Raw genomic sequence first — 24,164 nt, 5'->3', positions numbered from 1 at the left:
AACTGAAAAGTGAGGAAATAAAATATTTTATGTAGCCCTTTTACACATTAAAGTTTCATAGAATGTTTCACAGGCAATTATAGCCTTTATTACTCTGACACATCCAGTTAAATGAAACAACCATTTGCAACCAATAGATTGTTACTATTTTTACAAGGCACCTACTCCATCAGAATGGCAGGGAAGGGAAGATATCTCAAATGCAGAACTTTAGACATTAAAGTTTTTTAATTATATGTTGCCCTGTAGTTAGAGTCCATGGCATACCTTAATCCAAACTGGAATAACAAAAAGAAACTCATATCATACCATTTGGGTATGAAGCACAATTTTGAAGTCATATAAAGCTCCCAGTTTCAATCCAATCAACTAGTATACGTTAGACACAAAAGACTTCAAGAGGTAAAAAGTAGAGGAAATTTAAGTGTTTGCTATTTCCTGCAAATTTTTATCTTAAACACTGTTTTTAAGTGCTTTTCATATGTGTCAACTTGTTCAGCTGTCACAACAGCCCAGTGATTACTCCCCCCATTTAACAGATGAAAGAACTGAGGCTCAAAGATGTCAAATAATTAAGTCACACCACTAGGGTGTAATTTCCTTGTATCATTAAATAAATTCTGTAATCATATGTCACTCACCTACTGATTAAAGTCTCACTTGTGAATTGCAATAGAGGAATCAAATGTAAGCCTATCTGTAGAATTTACTGATTAAACAGAGGCCAAAATAGGATTTGAGGTCACTATGACTGTGCTCTAGGGTATAGGTATTAGAATTTTCACAGAGAAAATGGCTTGTTCCCTCCTCGAACTCATTTTCGATAAGAAGCATGTAGTGATCAAAGGAGATATTTTATGATTAGCCCTTCACATGGCTACAAAGAAGTTTGAAAAAAATAAAAAATCTATATTTTGTTTGAATTCCTCCAAAATGTAAACAACCAGAAAAACGAAATACATGTTTTTCTCTACAATTGAGCATGCCCCAAAAAGCTCAAGAAAGAAGATAAATGTCTAAATAGGGGTGACAGCTCTAAGTGCCTTTGAAGCTTTGGAAAAGTCTTGCGTCACAAAAGGACTCTTAAATTTGCACAGCTGGTTCTTATTCAACACCTAATCACACTTCCCTGCCCTCAGCAGGCCTATGAGGTTTCTCTCTCACTCAATTATTAGCCACTGCTGAAATGACATTTTCGAAATTTAGAAATGTGATGAGACTAAGTAGAACCCATCCCCATGAGGCATTTCACTCGTGGGTCACCAAGAACTAGGAGTTGGCTTGCAAAATTGGCTAAGGAAAACAAGCAAGTGTTCTCAGAATTCACAAAATTAAACTCCTATTGTGGAATAAGTTTTTTTTTTTTCATCCTTGGGTTATTTTTCACATTATTCTGGGTGGTGCCAGTGGTAATAGTGGTGATAGATCAAGAGCAGGGCAGCCATGTTTGAAGTTATGGTAGCTATTCTTTGTTCATAGTAGCTGTAGCAACTGTACTACTTACAGTAACAGCAATAATAATTTATTTTAATGTCACAATCATAGAAGAATCAAGAATTATAATTATAGTTTTTACATATTCACAGATTCTTCCCTATTTTTACTTACTTCCATGGGAACAATGTGAGACTTCATCTTTGAAATTTTGGAAATTATAATTCTGAAAAACTTTTTCCTGATGAAAGGAAGCAGCAGTTAAGGAGTTAAGAATTAGGTATCTGAAATCATTAGTGGTCCTGCATTTTGCAACTCTGTCTTCCTGGGAATTACTGCTGCTTTTCTTAGTCTTGCCTTGGAAAATTAATTTTATATTGATTCACAGTTATCATACTGCCATGAATTACTGCCCCCCCCCCATTCTTCTTTAAATCAAATGAAATTTCTTCTGTTAGTACATGGAGAATAGAGAAATAACTATCCAGAGCCACGGTCCCTTACAGAACATTCTCAGAGTATAATTTAATCTTTTCCTTACAGGATTTTTGTAGCCACCTTAATTGTGAAATTATAAAGGCATGCTGATGAGAGAAGAAAAATAAATCGTAGGTCCTGAAAAGTAGTTATTCTTCATCTTGATAATTTTAAGGATGTAATAATTGGCTTTGAACATTGATGGTGATTCTGAAAATTTACAGGGAAATAAAATAAAAACAGTGACTTTATCATCCGATCTTACTATCTTTTAGTACACCTGAGCTATGTGAAATTGCAAATGTACAAAATTCTGCTCCAAGATATAGGGAATTTATCTTAAAAGATATTACTTGGCATTTAAGAAACAAGATATAATCAATGATTAAAATACATGGTAAAGATTTCACTAGTTAAAAAATATACTTTTAAAGGTGAATACGTAAAATTCAATTATGCCCTTGATGAAAAATGAAAAGCAAATCAAGGGAAAGAAGACACTGCTAAAAAAAGAAAGAAATTCATTTCAAAGTAAATAACTGCAGATTTAAATTTCTAATAACTTACCTAGAAATTAAAACTGAAAATTTGAAATTATAAGACAACAATACACCAATGAAAGCTTTATTCAGACCATAAAGTAAGGTCACAGAAGCTTTACCACAATTTTGTGGTTTTTAAAAATCTTGCTTCTTTTATTCATTAATTCTTATGCAAATAGAAAAATGATCTATAGTAGTCCTAGGTGTTTAGTAAGCTTGTGATTGCCTAAACATTACATTACAATTGTATTATCACAAATAATTTGTTTTGGGTTTTATTTTATAATATTGAGTGTGTGTGTGCATGTGTGTGTGCCTGTTTACATATATGTTCTTAATTTTGCATTTTTTTAAAGAATTTATTTATTTATTCATGAGAGTCACACAGAGAGAGAGAGAGAGAGAGAGAGAGAGGCAGAGACACAGGCAGAGGGAGAACCAGGCCCCATGCAGGGAGCCCAACGTGGGACTCAATCCCAGGCCTCCAGGTTCAGGCCCTGGGCTGAAGGCGGCGCTAAACCGCTGAGCCACCCGGGCTGCCCTAATTTTGCATTTCTTAGATTAATATTAAAATTAGTTATCATTCTCTGAGCTGACTCTCCTTTTAGAAAGCTAAAGACTTTGGAGGCAAGAAGGCAGTGCGGGATTAACAATTTTCTATGGATAATCCACAAAATAAATAAAGCCAGTGTAGCTAATCGGAAGTGAATAGGGTTGTAACATAGGAACTATTGAAAGTTAATTCAATATGAAGTTCTTTATAGTTAATTCTCTCTCGTTATCCAACCACTAGAATAGGCTGTAATTGATAACGCTCTAAACAGAGAGGCATTTGTGCACTATCAATGTTTTGCCATTTTATCTGCAACATGTAACATTTTTCTTCTTGATAGAATGCTACTTTTATTAAAACTCAGAAATGTACAAGCTTTTCCCATGGGTGTTTAACATTCTTTCAATTTTGAAAGTAAAGTCCAGATCATTTTCTGCATTTTAGTGTTAAAGGTATCCATGTGCGGATTCTAAAGTGACCCAAACTGAGATTACAGTTTGGGAAATGCAATTAAACTCCATGAAAATGCAATTAAACATCATGAAGATGCATTCATTTGTAAAAAGGACTTGCATATTCAGCAAGTGTTAAAATAACAAGAGATTAATAATGGCAGATTGAATATTTGAATTACTTACCATACCCTAGTAGGGGTTTTAGCCTAATAATCTCTTCCAGAAAATAGCCACTTTTCCCACAATTAAAATTGTACACATTCTAGATTTCTGATTTACCAGTCTGTGAAGTACTACAGGATTATGAGACTTTTGTCACTTAATCCAGACCTGACTATTGTTGATTGGACATTAAGACATTAATTATGTTCCTTTTTGTAGCTACTATATATATTTATTTTCAAAATGTGACTACAATTAAGTTGGAGGTATGATAATTAAAATTTTATCTGGGATTTTCCTTAACGTATTTCCTATTTTTGCAATGACAGGTTTCATATACACCGGAGAAGTTGTACATCGAATGCTAACAGCCACACAGTACATAGCACCTTTAATGGCAAATTTTGATCCCAGTGTATCCAGAAATTCAACAGTCAGATATTTTGATAATGGTATGTATTGGTTAGCCTATTCCTTACTGAATGTGTAATTTTAAACATTGATCATCAGATTCACATTAATATTTTGTAACCTTTTTTGGTAAACTGGATTATAAAATGCTTAATGCAAATACCTTGTGATGACAAATATTACACTGTAACTATAATATGTATATTGAAATATATGGTCAAAAGTCACTCGTTTATTCATTCACTCATTTGTTCATTGAACAATTGTTTATTAACACCTGGTAGGCATTATAATAAATGAGTTGCTGTAAACGACATCGCAAACAAAGCTGATACATTTATTTGATGCTATTTGCAGTAAGTCATTAGTGTTAAAAATATTTAAAAAGAACAATTTGTTATCTTCAAATAGAGGTAAGAGGCATAATGCACTGATATTAAATTTCTAAAACTTAGGAACCATATAAACCATAGGATAAATACACCTTTTAAAAAAAGAATGTAGTGGATGATTAAAATGCGCTTACAAAAATCAAGTTCTTCGACTTTAAAATAGGAAATAGAGCCTACCAAGGTTTATCAAGTATACTGACAACAGTATATCCCTGTTATGTCTTTTGGGGACATATAAGATAGAGAAAACCTGGACTATATGACAAAATGCTATTCAAATCTAAGTAAAATTTTAAGGTTCTGAAGATAAATGTATTTTCATGTCTGTACCTTATGAAAGTCTGTAACTTTGGTAGAGAAAATAGGCAAAGAAAAGTTTGTTTTGAAAAAATAAAGAGAAAAATTTCTGTACCTCTATAATACAGAAGTAGTATTTATTTGCCCAAATGACAATTTCATCTTTTAAAATAATGGAGCTATTTGGTGTGAACAGTTATTTCTACTCTTACCTCAAAGACCGAGAAAGAAATTCAGTAGTGGGTGGTATAGACTTAATAGTCACAGTAGCATTGGGGAAATGTGATCATTTTGCTAAAAGTAATCTTTTGACCAGTGTGATGAAGCCCTTATACAGGTCACAATAGCAAATGAAATAGGAAGATAAACATAGATATACACTCAGAGAAACACATTCCAAACAACATGAATGACACTAGAGTATGTTCCAGTATTAAGTAACTGCAAATGTTAGCCATAGTAAGTACCCTTTCCTATTATTTTAAGAACTATTATACTCTATCCTCCTTAAAAAAATTAATGAGATGCTAATGCCAAGGATGTATGAATAGATTGTAAGGGTACTTGAGACAGAATTACAGCCAGAAACTTCCCTGAAGCTTATTCCCATAACCTTCCTGGCAATCACTTTGGTAAATAGGAAACGATGTGATGAAAGTTGATTCTTTTCTGAGTGCTGTCACTTACTAGGTGATGTTGGAGACAAACACTCATGGGCACAGGATTCTGATGACAGAGATTTCATAATATTAGCATCAAAATCATAAAGCATAATAAATAAGTCTCTTGTCTCTCCCTCCATATACTCTCTTGTATACCACATTCCTAGGTAGCTCTTAACATTTGAATGTTACTTTAATATGAATGACTTTTTTAAATTGATGTATGCTACTCCAACTGGACACTAAATTCTCTGAACACAAGGACTATGACTATGAGAAATCATCTTATCTTCAGTACCTGACAGAGGAACTCAATACACAGTAGGTCTTCCATAATTATTCAGTGAATGAATAAATTTTTTTGAATAAATTTTTAAATATTAAATATGTAGGGTAGTTTTTAATTCTGAAAACTGTAAAAATACTCAGGACTTAATGTATTTTACTTTATTGAATAAATATTTCTGTTTAATGACTAATGGGAGTATTGAGTTCCCACTATATGACAGTAAAAACTGTAGTTTATTGTTTTTATTTAATTAAGTGAATGAAACACTTTTGAAATTTTTTTTAATTTTTATTTATTTATGATAGTCACACAGAGAGAGAGAGAGAGAGAGAGGCAGAGACACAGGCAGAGGGAGAAGCAGGCTCCATGCACCGGGAGCCCGACGTGGGATTCGATCCCGGGTCTCCAGGATCGCGCCCTGGGCCAAAGGCAGGCGCCAAACTGTTGCGTCACCCAGGGATCCCCACTTTTGAAATATTATAAGGCTACTCACAACATCCTTTTACACAGTACCAACTTATGGAAATATTTCCAACTTTGATTAGTTAGTATCACTGAAAGAATGCTTAAGGACAGGAAATTCAACATTTTAGGAAAGCAAAATTTCTCTAAAAGAGACAGCAGCAGTTCATAAAACTGCTTCCAGTATATTTCTATAAATATTAAGACATTAGATTTTAAAAACGAGGTGATGCTTCCAGATGTTATAGGCAGCCTAGATGATCAGTGAAATCTAAGTGAGCCACAGAATAGTAATGCATGAAAACTAGTAAAGTTATAAAAAATGTCATAGAAAAATAATTTGATGATTTATAAATAGCTAATTAGAAAGTATAAATCTTGCTAATGATCAGAAGTCTGGGCATAGAATCAGAAAATTTGGAATTGACAGTGACCTAAAGTGGCACCAGTTCATCCTACTTGCCTGTTTTTATTTTGGAAATGAAAACCGGCATCCATTACTGATCAGATAACTTGATTATGGTTCAATAAACACCACAGGGATGCTCAGTTCCAACTGCTTAGTTCCAATAAGCACATAGTATGGTGTAGGAACGCATGTGATATATGAGCTTAAATAACAACTTCATCTTTGAGGTAAAGAACAGAGTCACTAGATTTTGTGCTGACAGTGAAAGAAAAGGTGTAGAGTTGTCAGTCATACAAGGTAATAATTTGACATATGTATACATTGCAACAGGATTCCCACTGTGAAGTTAATTAACGCATTCATCATTTCACATATTTACCTTTTTTATTTTTTTTTTTCCTGGCTAGAACATTTGTTTTACTCTCTGAACATTTCAGGATTAGAAGCTATAGTTACCATGTTATATATTGGAGCTTCAGACCTTATTTGTAGTGTAAATTAAAATTTGTGCGCTTTCACCAACCTCTTCCTATTTTCTTCATCCCCTAGGTCCTGGGAACCAATACTCTAAAATCTATTTCTATGAGACCAACTGTGTTTTGTTTTAAGTTCCACTTATAAGTGATGCTACGCAGTTTTTCTTTTTCTCTGTTTGGCTTATTTCACTTAGCATAAAGCTCCCCAGATTCATTTATGTTGTCACAGAGGCACAATTTCACTCTTTTTAATGCTGAATGATATTCCTGTGTGTGTGTGTGTGTGTGTGTGTGTGTGTGTGTGTGTGTGATCTATTCATCTGTAGATAAACAATTAGGTTGTTTCCATATTTGGCTAGTACATGTAATGCTGCAATGAACAAGAAAGTACAGAGATCTCTTTGAGAATTGATTCTGTTTCCTTCAGTATATACCCTGTGGTGGGATTCTTAGATCCTACTGTAGTTCTATTTCTAGTTTCTTGAGGAACCTCCATACTGTCCTCCGTAGTGACCATGCCGATTTACATTTCCAGCACACTACATGGTTTTCCTGTTCTCCACATCCTCTCTAGCGTTTATTATCTCTTCTCTTTTGGACAACAGACAGCATAACAGGTGTGAGGCGATATCTCATTGTGCTTTTGATTTGTATTCCCTTCATGACTGGTGTTGTTGAGCACCTTCTCACATACCTGTTGGCCATTTCTTTATCATCTTTAGAAAAATAGCTGCTTAGGTCCTTTGCCCATTTTTTCTTTGTTTACTACTTACTTATATCAGCTCATTGTATATTTTGAATATTAATATATTATTGGATATGTGGTCTGCAAATACTTTTTTCCCATTCCATAGGCTGCCTTTTCATTTTGTTGGTTTCCTTTGTTGTACAGACTTTTTGTTTGACATAGTCCAACATGTTATTTTTGCTCTTGTTGCCTTACTTTTGGTGTCAAATAAAAAAAAATAATAATTACTGATACATACCAAGGAGCTTAACCTCTGTTTTTTTTTTTTCTAGGAATTTTATGGTTGCAGGTCTTACAATCAAGTTTTAAATCTATTTTGAGTTTATTTTTGTGTATAGTGATTTAGGGATTCAGTTTCACTTTTTTGCATGTGGCTATCCCCTTTTCCCAACGCAACTTATTGAAGACACTATCCTTTCCCCATTGTTATATTCTTGGCTTCTTTATTTAAAATTAATTGACCACTTAAAAACAGGTTTATTTCTGGGCTATCATGTTCTGTTGATCTAGGTGTCTTGTTATGCCAATACCATACTGTCATGATTACTAAAGTTTTGAAATCAGGAAGTGTGATGGTATCAGTTTTGTTTTTCTTTTTCAAAATTGCTTAGCTATTTGGAATCTTTCAGGTTTCCATACAAATTTTAGGATTCTGTTTTATATAGATGAAAAATGTTATTAGAATTTTTGTAAGGATTCCATTGAATCTGTAGATTGCTTTGGATGATATGACATTTTAACAATATTAATTCTTCCAGTCAATGAATATGGAATATTTTTTACAGTATTTGTGTCTCCTCAATTTCTATCATCAATATCTTGTAGTTTTCAACATACAGATCTTTCATATTCTTGTTTAATTTATTCCTAAATATTTCTTTTTGTTTTTGAACCCATTGTAAGCAGCATTCTTTTCTTAATTTCTCTTACTGATGGTTCTTTGTTAGTCTGTAGAAAATCAACTGATTTTTGTATATTGATTTTGTATCTTGCAACTTACTGAATTTGCTTACTATTTCTAATAGTTTTTTGGTGGAGTTTTTAGGGTTTTCTGTATATGATTTCATGTCATCTGCAAACAGAGGCAATTTTACCTCTTTTTTTCCACTTTGGATTTCTTTTATTTCTTTTTCTTGACTAATTTCTGTGGCTAGTACTTCCAATACAATGTTGAATAAAAATAGTGAGAGTGGGCATCCTTGTCTTTTTCCTGATCTCAGGGGAAAATCTTTCCACTTTTCACTCTTAAGAATAATGCTAGCAGGGATGCCTGGGTGGCTCAGTGGTTGAGCGTCAGCCTTCTGCTCAGTATGTGATCCTGGAGTCCCAGGATCGAGTTCCACATCAGGCTCCCTGCATGGAGCCTGCTTCTCCCTCTGCCTGAGTCTCTGCCTCAATCTCTCTCTCTCTCTCTCTCTCTCTCATGAATGAATGAATAAATAAATAAACAAATAAATAAATAAATAAAATCTTTAAAAAAGAAAAAGAATAATGTTAGCTACAGGCTTGTCATACACGGACTTTGTTATGTTAAGACACATTCTATATATAATTTGTTAAGCATTCTGTTCATGAAAGGGTATAGAATTTTGTTACATGCTCTTTCTGCATCTATTTGGATAATTATATAATTTTATCCTTCATTTTATTACTGTGTTGTATCACATTGCTTGTTATGTGTATGTTGAATTATCTTTGCAACCTGGGAATAAATCCAGCTTGATTATAGTATATAATCCTTTTAATGTACTATTGAATTTGGTTTGCTAATACTTTGTTGAGGACTTTTGGATCTATGTTCATCAGGAATATTTTTATGTAAGTTTCTTTTCTTGTAATGTCCTCATCTGCTTTGGTATCAATACTGACCTTGTGAAATAAATTTAGAAGTGTTTCCCTTCTACTTTTTGAAAGAATTTAAAAAGGATTGCTACTAATTCATTTTTTAAATGTTTGCTAGAACTCCCCAGTGAGGCCATCTAATCCTGGACTTCTCTTTTTCCTAATTACTAATTCAATCTCCTTACTAGTAATTGTTCAGGTTTTCTATTTCATCATGATTCGGTCTTGATTAGTGGTATGTTTCTAGGAATTTATATATTTCTTATAAGTTGTCTAATTTGTTGGCATATAATTGTTCACAGCAGTTTCTGATAATCCTCTAGTACTTCTGTGCTATCAGTAGTCATATCTCCTTTTTCATTTCTGATTTTGAGTCTTTTTTTCTTAATCTAGTTAAAATTTCATCAATTTTTTATATTAAAAAAGCAGTTCTTTATTTCATTGATCTTTTCTATTTTCTTTTTAGTCTCCATTTCATTTATTACTGCTGTGATCTTTGTTATTTCTTTCTGCTAACTTTGGACTCAGTTTGCTCTTCTTTTCTCTAGTTCCTTAAGGTGTAAAGTTAGGTTGTTTTTTTTTTTTTTTTTTGAGATCTTTTTTTCTTAGTAAAAGCATTTATGACTATACATTTTCCTCTTAGAATTGCTTTTGCTGCATCCCATAAATTTTGATATGATGTGTTTCCATTTTCATTTGTCTCAAGATATTTTTGGAATTCTCTTTTGATTTCTTCTTTGCTCATTGATTATTCAGGAAAAATGTTTTTTAATCTCCACATATTTGTGAATTTTCATTTTCCTTCTGCTTTTAACTTCTAGTTTCATATCACTTTGGTCAAAAATGTGCATGATATAATTGTAATTTTTGTACATTTGTTACAACTTGTCCTGTGCACAAACATATGATCTGTCCTGGAGAATGTCCCATGTGCACTTGAGTAGAATGCATATTCTCCTAGTATTGTATGACATATTCTGTGTATTTCTGTTAGGTCTATCTAGTCTAACAGGTAGCTTAATCCCAATGTTTCCATATTCATTTTCTGACCAGATGATCTGTCCATTGTTGAAAGTGGGATATGAAATTCCCTACTGTTACTGCATTGCTGTTTATTTCTGCCTTCACATCTGTTAATCTTTGCTTTATATATTTTGCTTTTCTGATGGGTGCATAAATTTTTATAATTGTTATATCCTCTTGATGAATTGACCCATTTATCATTACATAATAACCTAGTTTGTCTCTTGTTACAGGTTTTAGCTTAAAGTCTATAATGTCTGATATAATTCTGTCTACCTCTGCTTTCTTTTGGTTTCCATTTGCATGGAATATGGTCTTCCATAATTTGACTTTCAGTCTACATGTGTCCTTAAAACTAAAGTGTGTCCTCTTATAACCAGCATATGAAACAGTCTTTTTTATTATCTTTATCTCTTCACCCACTCTGTGTCTTTTTTTTTTTACACTCTATGATTTTGATTGGAGAATTTAAATCCATCTACATTTAAAGTAACTATAAATTGGTATGGATTTACAGTTGTTATTCTAGTAGTTGTTTTCTGGCTATTTTGTATTTCCTTTTTTCCTATCTTCTCTTGCTCTTTTCCTCTGTGACTTGATCATTTTCTGTAGCTGTATGCTTAAATGCTTAGATTCCTTCTACTTTATCTTTTGTGTATTTACTATGGTTTTTTGTTTTGTGGTTACCATGAACCTTATATAAAACATGTTTATATCTATTTTTAAGCCAACAACTAACTCAAACTCATACGTTAGCTCCCTATTTTTATACCACATTCTATGTTTTTGATGTCCCAATTTATAGCTTTTTATATAGTGTATCCATTAACAAATTATTATAGTTATTTTTTATAATTTTCTCTTTTAACCTTTATACATGAGTTATAAGTGATTTACCCATCGCCATAATATTAGAGTATTCTGAATTTAACTATAGTCACCCCCAGTGACTTTTATATTTTCATATAATTCCTATTCATATAATTCCAAAATCCATACAGTTCCTATTCCTATAATTCATATTACTTACTCATTTCCTTTCATTTCAGCTTAAAGAACTCCCTTTAATATTTTTTTTATAAGACTGGGCTAGTGGTGATGAATTCCTTTAGTTTTTGCTTGTGTGAAAAACTCCATTTCTCTGCCAATTCTGGAGGACAGCTGTTTTTGGTAGAGTATTCTTGGTTGGCTGTTTTTTCCTCTCTATCAAAACTTTGAATATCTCATCCTATTCACTCTGGCCTTCAAGGTTTCTGCTGAAAAATCTTCTCATTGTCTTATGGGGGTTCCTTTGTAAGTATTAAGTTGCTTTTATCTTGCTGCTTTTTTTTTTAATTTAAAGATTTTATTTATTTATTCGTGAGAGACAAAGAGAGACAGAGAGAGAGAGAGAGAGAGGCAGAGACACAGGCAGAGGGAGAAGCAGGCTCCATGCAGGGAGCCTGACGTGGGACTCGATCCCCAGTCTCCAGGATCACACCTGGGCTAAAGGCAACACTAAACTGCTGAGCCACCCAGGCTGCCCTCTCTTTCTGGTTTTAAGATTCTTTATTTGTTTTCAACTTGTTATGGTTTAATTAAAGTGTCATCAAGGTTAGTCTCCTTTAATTCATCTTATGTGGTATTTTATGGCTTCCTGGATCTGAATATCTGAATGTTTTCTAGGTTAGGGAAGTTTTTAGCCATTATTCCTTTGATCAAGTTTACCCCCCCCCCTTTCTTTCTTTCTCCCCCTCCTTTCCCTCTTCCCTATTTCTCCTTGCTCTCTTCTCCTTCTTCTTGTACTCCTAGGATTCCTATGATATGAACACCAGTCCACTTAATGGTGTCCCATACATTTGTTAATCTGTCTTCACCCTTTTTTCGCTTTTGCTTGGATGAATTCCACTGCCCTGTCTTCAGTGCATTGCTCTTTTCTTCTACTTGATCTAGTCTGTTGCTGAGCCACTGTATTAAAATTTTCAGGTTAGCTATTGTATTCTTCATCTCTTTAATTTGTATGTAGTACTTTTTAATGTTTTCTATTTCTTTGTTGAAATTCTCACTTTGTTCATATATTGCTCTTGTAACCTCAATGAGCATCTTTATGACTGCTATTTTAAACTCATTTAGGTAAATTAATTTACTGCTATTTCATTAAGACTGGTTTCTGGACATTATCTTGTTATTTTTTTAACATATTTTCCGTTTCCTTTTTTCATTTTTCTTGACTCCGTTAGTTTCTGCACATTAGATAAAATAGCCACCTCCTCCAGTCTTGACACAAACTATATCAGTCAGCCTAGCCCAAGCTCCTAGTCATCTCTCAAATCTCTATGATTGTCCTTGACACTGTTTTTGCTCCTAGTGGTTCCCAGAAGTTGAGAGTGTACCAGGACGCATCAGTATTTCAAAGGGAATGATCATATTCAGCACCTACATGTAGGTTTATCTGGAGCCAGACCCTCAGGCAGCAGCTAAGAAAATATACAGTCAAGTGCTCCTGGGGAGAAACCGGGAAATAGGCATTTTTGCCTGGTCTCTCTGCACTACTGCCATGAAGGGGTGCTCCTTCACCCATATAGAAACTGTTTATTTCTTATAATTCTCTATTATAAATACAAGCCTCACTGACTATCAGAGCAAAGTGATTTGGCTGCCTAAACCTTGGATGGCAGCTGTAAAAGTGGGGATACTAGCTGTGTGTACAGGCTTTTTTCAAGGTAGATACTGGCAACGTGGTTTTATTTTGGGGGTTAGCCAGAGGGAGATGATGTGGGAGGGGTCATTGTCTCTTGAGCTCTGGGAAGGATAACAGTCAGCAACTAAATGAACTAATTAGAAACCAGACCCTCATGAAAAGTATGTAGTTACTCCCCTTCCAGAGAAAGATTAGGAAATAGGCATTTTTGCCTGCTCACTCTCTACTGAGCCCTGAGGGCATAGCCATGGCAAGTATCATGGGCATACCTGTTGCTTCCTTGTCTGCTACAGGCCTGAGGGACTTGTAAATGCAAATCCAGTTGTCTATAAGAACCAGGTAACCTGGGGGCCTGTCTCTCAGGTGGCAGCAACAAAGGCTAAGCGCTAGAAGTGTGCAAGCTCCTTTCCAGAAGGATATTGGTGACCTGTTTTTATTGTCAAAGTGAACAAAAGGAAGAAGGTGGGGGAATGCCCTCTGGCTCTTTTGGGCTCCAGAGAGGGTCATAGCACCTAGATGCATGCAGTTTCAATATGAATATTTTCTCAGTTGGCCAAATTATAGCAGTTACTTGGCTAGATTAGATTAGATTAGATTAGATTTCTCTCAGAGGAAATTACTTTGTGTGTAGCTCTGTGTGTACATTGGGTGTGTCCATGGGAGGAGGAGGGAAAATCTGAAGCCTCCTATGTCACCATCTTAGTCAAAAGTTCTCACCATTATGTTGAATTCAAAAACACAGTGAAGCCAGTATCCTGTTTCACAGCAATTATCAGGTACAAGGATTATTTCATGAGCAGTCAGATGGAAGAAGTGCAGAGGGCAAGACATGTGGGAAGAGGTGTGGAGTATGCATGACCTCCCTGGGCACACTGCTCCCAGCAACTCCACATCTTCACTAACCCAGAACTCTCTGTCGTACAGTCAGTCTCAGCTCTTTTTTCCTTTTTTTGATCAGGTGTTTACTGACCTGGGAGATGTTTATCTCTTAGTTCTCTGAATTTCATTTTCTGTACAACATTTTTCATTTCTGTAAAACATTTTTCACAGAATGTAAACATGATTTTTTTAACCAACCAAAAAATCCAATACTTAGAGCTAAGCAAAAGTCTTAGCTGCTCCATTTTTTTTCTTTCAGGAAAAACAAAAAAGAATATAAACAATGTCATTTAAAACAAAATTCTCATTGGTGGCTATTAAACGGTTTCAGTTCACATTATATATTAATAGTTTTATAGTTAATTCTGGCAGATTAACTCATCAGAATACGATACAGAGCACTGAAAATTCATTCATCCCAATGTACTTCAAGGGGGCTTCAGAAATCTTTGCTTGGGGCCCTTTAAACTGCCTTGCAGCCTCATTGAAGCGATACAACAAAGACAGAAATGAAGGCACCAGAGAAGAAAATTCTCATTAGTGTTGAAAAAAATTTTTTGAGCATGGAAGGGTATAATTCCACGTATTGAAGAAACATTTTCAGATCTTTTATAAGTGATTCTATCTTTCCTAAATGTGTTCGTTTCTTTCTTAGCATTTGTCAAATGTATTTGAAATTCATTCAATCCACTTGGGCTGCGTTTTGAAAGTGGCTCATAGAAATTTAAACAGACAGTACCCATTAACATTAATGGACTTCCTAAGGCAAAATTCCCTCATACTAGGCTCAATATTAACCTCAGTATGAGATTAGATTTTACTAAGTATTTAGTGAATACTCAATTGTTTAAAAATATCTCAAATACTATTTCAATAACAGAATTCCAATTAACCATATAAAATCCAAGTGGCACAACTGCTAGATTTGAAGACTATATCCATAGTTTTGTGAAATCTCTAACCAGAATTGATGGATATATTTTTAACAATGCATTTCTTCTGTTTCAATGGGGTTTATAGGCACAGCACTTGTTGTCCAGTGGGACCACGTACATCTCCAGGATAATTACAACCTGGGAAGCTTCACATTCCAGGCAACCCTCCTCATGGATGGACGTATCATCTTTGGATACAAAGAAGTAAGTAACGTATTAATGATTTCCTTTCCCCTTGATCTTGACCTCTGTCTTTTTCTCCAAGTGTCAAAAAGGGACATTCTACAATCATGAACCTTAAATCATTTTCTCATGTCTTGGTTTCTTTTACTTCATACAAAAAATGTTTTTAATCTACTAGCACTGATTGTTAATCCTTTGGGTTTTGTTTTGTATTCTGCTATCACTGGCATTCTGACTGATGAATTCATAAAATTATTGGAGAACTATATCGTGATGGTATTATCTAAGAAATGTCTCTAAGAAAAAATATTTCCAACTTGGAAGGATTTCTCTTCTACATCTGATTATTTATATTTAATTTTTGTTTTTGCCTTGTCAATTTCTGTGACATATTTTGACTCTAATTAAAAAAGTATTAGTGTATGAGAAAACATGTGTGGCTCAGTGACCCAATACCTAAAGCAAATCAGGAACCACAATCCCTTTGGCCAATGTTTATTTCAATGTGATAGGCAAAAATTTTAAAAAATATTTTATTTATTTATTCATGAGAGACACAGAGAGAGGCAGTGACATAGGCAGAAGGAGAAGCAGGCTTCCCAGAGGGAGCCTAATGTGGGACTTGATCCCAGGTCCCCGGGATCACAGGCTGAACTAAAGGCAGACGCTCAACTACTGGGTGCCCCTTGATAGGCAAAATTAATTAGTGTTATAGGTGGCAGAAAAAGTAATGGAATTTAAACTTATGGTTTGTTTCATTTTACCAAATTCACAAAGAATGGAAATTTACTAAATTATAGCCTTAAATTTACAGAATGTCTAAATTAGAATAATAACATGTTTAGTTTAAAAACTCTATTGACAATATAATAACAGCCTATTAGACAACCTGAACTTTTGAGGAAGAAAACAAATATAAGAATAAAATTCCAAGAATGGTAGATGTGATATTTTAGGCAGTCAATTGGTATGAAAGAAATTTTGACGATGTGAATGATGATTGGCATTACTAACCCATGGGTTAATGAGTATTTATAATAAAACAGACTCAGTATCTCATTTGAAGGGTTATTTTTGGTTAGCAAATGAATCCCTGACTATTAAAAGGATGTTGACAATTTAAAATGATTCACTTTGGTCAAGTCTTTTGAAATACATCTTTTCTATAAAGTGAGGGATAGTTATATTTCAATTAACTATGTCAGCTTTTGGAAATCTTACAATCATTTTAAATATTTCCACTCCTTTGAAGAATTCTTCTATGTGGAATTACTCACTTACTTGGGGCAAAAATATAAATAGAATATAATATAGAATCTGGTCTGCTTGGTGCTTCTTTATCCAGAGCTATGTTTTGATATCATAGCCCATCATATTCTTATGTCACCTTACTTGGCAGCTGGGGGAATATAGTTCAAAGGGACTCATTCATTTCTAGCTTTCATAATAGTCCAGTATAATCCTGGGACTGCAAAGTCATTATAGAATGTTAGTTTTCAGCTATTTTAACCAGCAATGGTGAAGTTTCTGGAGAGAAGTAGAGTCAGTAAGTCTAGAGTCTTAAATCTCACTAACTGTAGGCTATTTCAAAACAGAAGTTTGTGTTTTTATTGTGGTCTCTCTAGTCTTATTATCAAAGTCATCATCTTTATTTATACTGTTCTCAATGGATGTCTCACATTGCAGAGTAGCAGTTCATTTTTCTTATTCCTTCTTTGTAGTGGTTTGGTATTTAAAAAAAAATGTCCTTATTTTAATTAAAGAGAAAGTTTCCACTATGGTTTTCCTGTCTTGTCATGGGGAATATTATACTGATAGACAATTCTAACACTTTCTTTATATTCCCAGACTATTATCTATTGAGCATTAGTCCTTCTGAACTCAGAGTTCTAAAGAAGTCATTACTGTATTATTTGCCTTATTGTTCTTTCTCTGTTCTGGTTAGAAAGCAGTTTTTGTAATTTCATACTCTATCTTAATTTTTTCCCAATGATTGTCATATGTTTTATTTTGCTGATGCAGATTCCTATTTGTAAAATTTGACACAATAAGGGTTCCCTGGCATTTAAGGAGAAAGCTAGAGGCTTCTGACAGTTCTAGAAAAACATTTATGATCACAATAGCATTAAAAAGTTAGTTTGCATAATGTATTATCCTTGGCAAAGCGCTTTCATATACAGTATAGTTTTCAATTCTTCAGCGATATCCTATATTCTTAATATTCATAAAGGCACTGGCACATGAAGGTATTTAATAACTGTATATGGCTTAATTATGGAATTAGATCATACAAAATTATCTTTATAGCTAAGCAGATTGTGTCAGAAAGGTTAAATGACATGCTTGAGGTCATGGAGCTAGTTAAGGACAAATCAAGGACTAAAGGCTCTAATTTGGTGATCCCAAGATACCTCAACATTACTTTTTTCTTTCTTGTTAGAGTTGTGTATAACAATTCACAACCCTATTTCTCATTTTTTAGAATAAATATTGGTTAATGTTTGGTGTTTAATAATCTTTTTATCTAACTCTAATATACTACACAATTATAATCTCATAAAATTCAAAGTATTCCTGGTTAAGTTATAGAGCTAGCAAAATCATAAGGACATAATAAAGAGTGTGATTTTGTTTTCCTGCCCAGGTTAAATTTACAGAACCAACATTATAGATAGGGAACTAAGTACAATTCTTCCTGTGCCAAGTTGCTTCTAACTGGCTAATGACAGCTTTGTTTTATTTTATTTTATGTGAGTGAGAAGAAAAAAGTCCGCAGTATACAGAAACTACCAATAGAGCACTTGGTTAAATTGTAGAATAAAAGTAGTAATACATTGAATAAACTTATTGACACAGATTTCATATTTACTTCCCTCAAGTGATTTATTCCAGTAGATAATTATGTTTCTTTTAGTAACTCTTAATGTGTCAAACTGCTCATCCACTCAGATACCTTCAAGTCCATCACGTTCCTCATATAGTCAGTTCTCCAACAGCATAATTTTTTGCAGTGTAAACAAGATCAATAATGGTCAATAAACTAGAACATACATTTGCACTTATAACAATCTTGCTTGTAACAAGATTGAGATAGGAAAGTACTACTGCTGTTTAAAATAAGAATAAATACAGATTTGTTTGTGTCATTCAGTGTTCCTTCACCAAAGTCCCAGTGTTCTTCTAACCATACTGGTGAGAGGAACGGTGGAGGCACAGATTCCTCTAAATAAATAAGTTCTCTCTCCTGAGGTTGTAGCTCTGTATTCTTGAACCAAAGTTTTAAAATTCCATTTTAGTTATGGTTCCCTATTATTACACAGCTATTTCTCTCAGTTCACTTCAAAGTTACAGTTTACTTAGGATGAAGTGAAAGCACAAAAAGCATATTGGTTTTTTTCTTAATTTTCTGTCAGATTACCCACCGTTTGCTTTAATGTATTTTCCAATTTCACAGTATCCATTTGTGTCCTGGACATAAGTTTATAGATTTAATTACCTGATAAAATTAACCATCTTGCCATCTATTTCCTAACTATATTAATAACAGTTCTTTTAAAGTTTATAGCTGATAACTAATATCTAGGTTTCCTGTGGATCTGTTTGTATCATCTGTCTTTTTCTTTTCCTCTAGATTTTCATTCATTGTTCACGTTTCTTTGCATGCCAGATAATTTTTGATCAAATGTTGGGCATTATTTACAAATTACTAAAAAGATACTTTGAGGCTGTGGTTGATATTTCCTTCCTCCAGTGAGGGTTTACTTTTTCTGTTTGGCAGGTAGGATGGAACAGGTTACTTTAATACTCTGAGGGCTAAGCTCATTCAAAGTTGAGCATCAGTCCTTATAAAAACTGGTGTATTACTGGTTAGCATTTACTCTTAGAAAGTAGTCTTTCATGAATCTCCACCCAAGCCCAGATTTTACTATAGGAGCTGTTGCCTTAATGGCCCTGAACTCCTGTTTCACCTCAGCTCCATGAGACTGAAATTCTGCTCAGTTTCTTAGTCTCTAAATCTTGCCTGTAAATTGCCAAATGCCTTGACAGGAAAGTGGTATTGCATTTACTTCTGTGATTTCCCTTCTCTGGAATCTTGGCTTTTCAAATCTTTGCTCTTTGATAGTGCCTGCTGCCTTCAACAGGTGCTTTCCATATGTTATTTATCTTTCCTGCTTGATCTCAGTAGGAGAATTGGTCTTTTACAAGTTTGTCTGCCATAACCAGAAATCCCTTCACTTTTAATAACCATCTCCTAATTTGGTACAATCTAGCATTTATTGAGCTCTTCATATATGCCATGCAGTGACCTAAGTGCTTAAAATTTATCTCATAATTCTCACCAAAAAGAAAAGAGGTAGTTGCTTTTATCATTCATAGGGAGAGAACCTGAAACACCCAGAAAGGTTCAGTAACTTTCCCAAAATTATTAAACAAAGATTTATCCAAGGGAGTATAACTCCGGTGCCTAAGGTCTCATAATCACTGTACCATACTGCCTCCCTCCAAACTTCTTCTTTTTTAAGATTTTATTTATTTATTCATGAGAGACATACAGAGAAATGGAGAGACATAGGCAAAGGGAGAAGCGGGCTCTATGCAAGAAGCCTGATGTGGGACTCCCATCTCAGGACCGTGGAATCACAACTCAAGCCAAAGGCAGACTCTCATTTACTGAGGCACCCAGGTGCCCCCCAAACTTCTTTTTCAAGAAATAACTAAACTTGGAGCACCAGAATGGTACATTCAGGTACATTAAGCATCTGACTCAGTTTTGGCTCAGGTTGTGATCTCAGAATCCTGATCTCAGTGTTATGATATTGAGCCCCTGTTGAACCCTGTGTCAGGCATAGTGCTCAGCATGGAGTCTGCTTAATTTTTTCTCTACCTCTTTCTCCCCCACCTGACCCTCATTGTCTCTCTCTCATGCATGCTCAATGTCTCATAAATAAATAAATAAATAAATAAATCTTAAAAAGAAAGAAAAGAAAAAAAGAAAAGAAAAGAAAGAAAAGAAAAGAAAAGAAAAAAAGAAAAAAGAAAAGAAAAGAAAAGAAAAGAAGTAAAGAAAAGAAGTAAGAAAAGAAATGACTAAACTGCTTCACTCCAATATTCTGGAAAGTCTTTCCTGGCTAGTCATTATTATACTGTAACTCTACCCCCTTGAGAGCACAGGTAAGAGTGATTTGCCTTTCCATATCATTTATCTTATTTATTTTATTAATCTTTTAAAAAATGGAAAGAGGCTGTACACAGGTAAAAATAAATAAATAAAAATAAAATATGCACCCTGCTTTAGACAATGGAATTTGGAAAATCACTTTCCCATTTCCTATTCTGTTAATATCCAGCTGTGACCTAGAACCCATATTCTTTTTATTATTTTTAGTTACTATAGAATAATGATGCTTGTTTGCTCGATTACAGTAGATAGAGACCTAAAATTTGGGACCATGCATAATGTTACAAGGAACATACCTATTCACAGATTTCATTCCAAAACATTAGGGATTTGAAATCAGGTTTCTTACAATCCTGATGCTGTCTTTCCTAGTATACCAATAATTTATTGCATTATTTCTCCTAATATATGTTGCATTAATTGTTACTTCAGATACAAAGTAGGGGAGGATGTGATTCTTTTTGTTTCTCTTGCTAAATGGTTATTTTCTTTTAACCAGCTCATGAGAGGGACAGGCTAGTCATCAATTTCAGACAATGCAATTTAATAAGTCATGTAATCCTTCTATAGGTCAGCAGGGGGAAATCACAGAGAATGTATACCCTACCTGGGAGTCAGCCTATTCCATCCATTTTTTTGGTTGAATACCTTACCATCTCCTTCAGCAAATTTTAGAGGAGGTCGGTATAGACGAACCTTATTGTTTATTAAGTAAAATCACTTTCTAATCTATTTTACCATTTAAGTATTTAAACTTGGGCAGCCCCAGTTGCTCAGAGGTTTAGCGCCACCTTCAGCCCAGGGCGTGATCCTGGAGACCTGGGATCGAGTCCCACGTAGGGCTCCCTGCATGGAGCTTGCTTCTCCCTCTACCTGTGTCTCTGCCTCTCTCCCTCTTTCTCTGTGTCTCTCATGAATAAATAAATAAATCTTAAAAAAAGTATTTAAACTTAGTATACCTTAGTGTGACATCCACTGTTTCTATGTAAGAATGCATAGTTAATAAATCACCATTGCCAATTTGGTGTAGGTTTAAACGGCACCCTTAATGCATTTTTAAAAATTCTTTTAAGACTATTTCTTTTATTTAAACTGTAATGATTCTTCATTCATGGTGATCCTCCTAGAAGTATTGAAAGATGAACACTTGCTGAGCTTGTGGAATTTATGGAAAAAATAATTCAAGAGAATAAGAGAAAGCCAAGAAAAACTGAGCAATGAACCATTTGCCATTGATACGAAGTTATTTGCCTTTATGGCCGTTGCTCGGTGTGTGAGAATGTTGAACATGTGTTTATATAATATATATGCATCCAAAAACCTTTATAGTTGTGCCAGTAGAATTACATATATACATAGATAATACTTGTATATGTGAAATATATACCTATACATTATATATTCATATATTTTTATATTTTTATTCAAATAAAATTTATTTCATAAATTTATGATACAAGGTTGAGAGAACCCTGATGACATAAAATGCTAATTATAAACTCTCAAGAAATCATTCTAAAAAAGCTGTAGACACTAATGATTTTACATTATAGTTTCTTTATTTTAAATACACGAAATATAAAATAGTGTCTGCATGCCTTTAGGATCTAATTCATTTGCATTTGTGGATGTATTTTATTTTTGTAGTTATGTCACATATAAAAGCTCCTGATGTTTTCATTTCTTTTTACTTTCCACAGTTTAAGAAAATGACGAATTGAACCGTTTTCCCTTTATAATGTTCTAATAACAAATGCCATGGGTAGAAAGAAAAAAAGAGAAAGAAAGAAAGAAGGAAAGAAAGGAAAGAAGAAAGAAAGAAAGAAAGAAAGAAAGAAAGAAAGAAAGAAAGAAAGAAAGAAAGAAAGGGCTACCTAGAATAAATAATTTCAGAAACAGAAACTTGGGAGCACCTGGATGGCTCAGTTGATTAAGTGCCCAACTCCTGATTTCAGCTCAGGTCATGATCTCAGAGTCCTGGGATTGAGCTGGGCTCCATGCTCAGTGTGGAGTCTGCTTGAGGGCTCTCTCTCCCTCTGCCCCTCCCCCCACTTATTTACTTAAAGTAAATCTTTAAAAGAAAGAAAGAGAGAGGGGGAGAAGCTTGTTCTAATGCTGGCTCTGTCCCTAGCTGTTATGTTGTCTTGGCAATGTATTTGATCTTTATGGGTACACTTTCTCCTTGAAACCCTTCTTCCCTCTCACTCCTAAGATGTCATTGGGAAGTTTCTCTTGCCCCAATCAGGCCACATCCCGTTTCCCTGTTCTGATGTTCCGTGACCAAAGAGCTCTTTTGTCTTTCCCTGAGGTCAAAGGCTTGTGCATTCTTCATGTCTTTCCAAGCCCAAGGAGTTTCTGAATCTCCTCTCTTTTCCCCTTATGTTTTTATTCTCAGCTGTAGGCCCAGATAAAGTTCCCACCATAGTTTTACTGTCTTGAGCCGAGTTCTCCAGACAGACATCAGCCTCATTATTTTATATGAAGCTCCAACTCTAGTTGTTAATTCAGTGGGGGGAAATCTTTAAATTAGAAGTCACACTGGTGTGTGTGTGTGTGTGTGTGTGTGTGTGTGTGTGTTTGTAGAATGGATATGTTGCCAACATTTAGATATCAGAGGGTTTTATTTATTTTTAAAGATTTTATTTATTTATTCATGAGAGACACAAAGAGAAGGAGAAAGAGACAGAGAGAGAGAGAGAGAGAGGCAGAGACACAGGCAGAGGGAGCAGCAAACTCCATGCAGGGAGCCTGACGCAGGACTTGATCCCGGGACTCCAGGATCACACCCTGGGCTGAAGACAGGCACTAAACCTCTGAGCCACCCAGGGATCCCCCAGAGGGTTTTAAATAAAAATACAGATTTGCATTGCCCCTTGAGAAATCAGAAACCTTTGATCACTTGATCTACATTTCTACATAGCAACAGTTGGCTGGGAAGCGTACTCAGGGTATATCCCCTCCAATTTCTCCCACAGCAATTTCTTCTTTCTTACCTCAGGCTAGCATTGGTTTATGTAGAGATCAAGTCTGAAAACCCTCTTTTAATATAGAGGCTGTCCTTACTTATCAACTTTATGTTGTTATCTGCTTCCAGATTTTCTATAATGTGTGATTATTGGAGATGGGGATGGAGGGATGTTAAGTACATACCTTTGGCTTATGGCTTTAGCTCCTTCTTTGCTTTCATACCATCAAGTGCTCAATATCTGGCATATGAAATAAAGTTCAGTAACTGTACGCTAAAAAGAGATTACAATAATTGTGCAAAATGTTAGCAATATTCAGGAAAGCAAATGGATTTTTATATTGTCAAATTTAATTGAAAGCCTTTCTGTTGGAATGCAGTTTTCAGAGAATTAAGCACTAATACTGAAGACTTTATGTGTTGCTTTGATAGTAATAAAGGAAAGCATGACTCCTTATAATTGGATGCCCTACTGAGTAACACAGAAGCCAGATCCAACATTTAAAGATGATGAGGTAGGAAGTTGAAGGTTGAATGCAGGTGAAAATGGATAAAATAGTAAGCTTTGGGTTTTCTTAAATGTCTATATATTAACCTACTTGACATTATGTTGCTGATTAACAAGTGAACAAAAGTGAGTTTAGAGTAATTCTTCTCCAGTGATAGGCATGTGATTCATACTTTGGAACACACACTACACAATCAAGCC

At 34.5% G+C, this 24,164-nt stretch overlaps 1 protein-coding gene across 3 annotated transcripts in view; it reads left to right on the top strand.

Annotated features, from left to right (window-relative positions):
- PLXDC2 (plexin domain containing 2) overlaps window positions 1-24,164 on the top strand; it is a 510,688-nt gene that overhangs the window by 356,805 nt on the left and 129,719 nt on the right. For all 3 annotated transcript variants that reach the window (XM_072825456.1, XM_072825454.1, XM_072825455.1), the window contains 2 exons: window positions 3,953-4,075; window positions 15,214-15,332. In XM_072825456.1, coding sequence (XP_072681557.1) covers window positions 3,953-4,075; window positions 15,214-15,332 — 242 coding nt within the window. The remainder of the gene's footprint in view (window positions 1-3,952; window positions 4,076-15,213; window positions 15,333-24,164) is intronic.

Source organism: Canis lupus, chromosome 5 (assembly GCF_048164855.1).
Source record: "Canis lupus baileyi chromosome 5, mCanLup2.hap1, whole genome shotgun sequence".
In the NCBI taxonomy this organism is placed as follows: Eukaryota; Metazoa; Chordata; class Mammalia; order Carnivora; family Canidae; genus Canis; species Canis lupus.
Note: the sequence above shows the minus strand (reverse complement) of the source record. Positions and strands in the feature narration are given on the sequence as shown.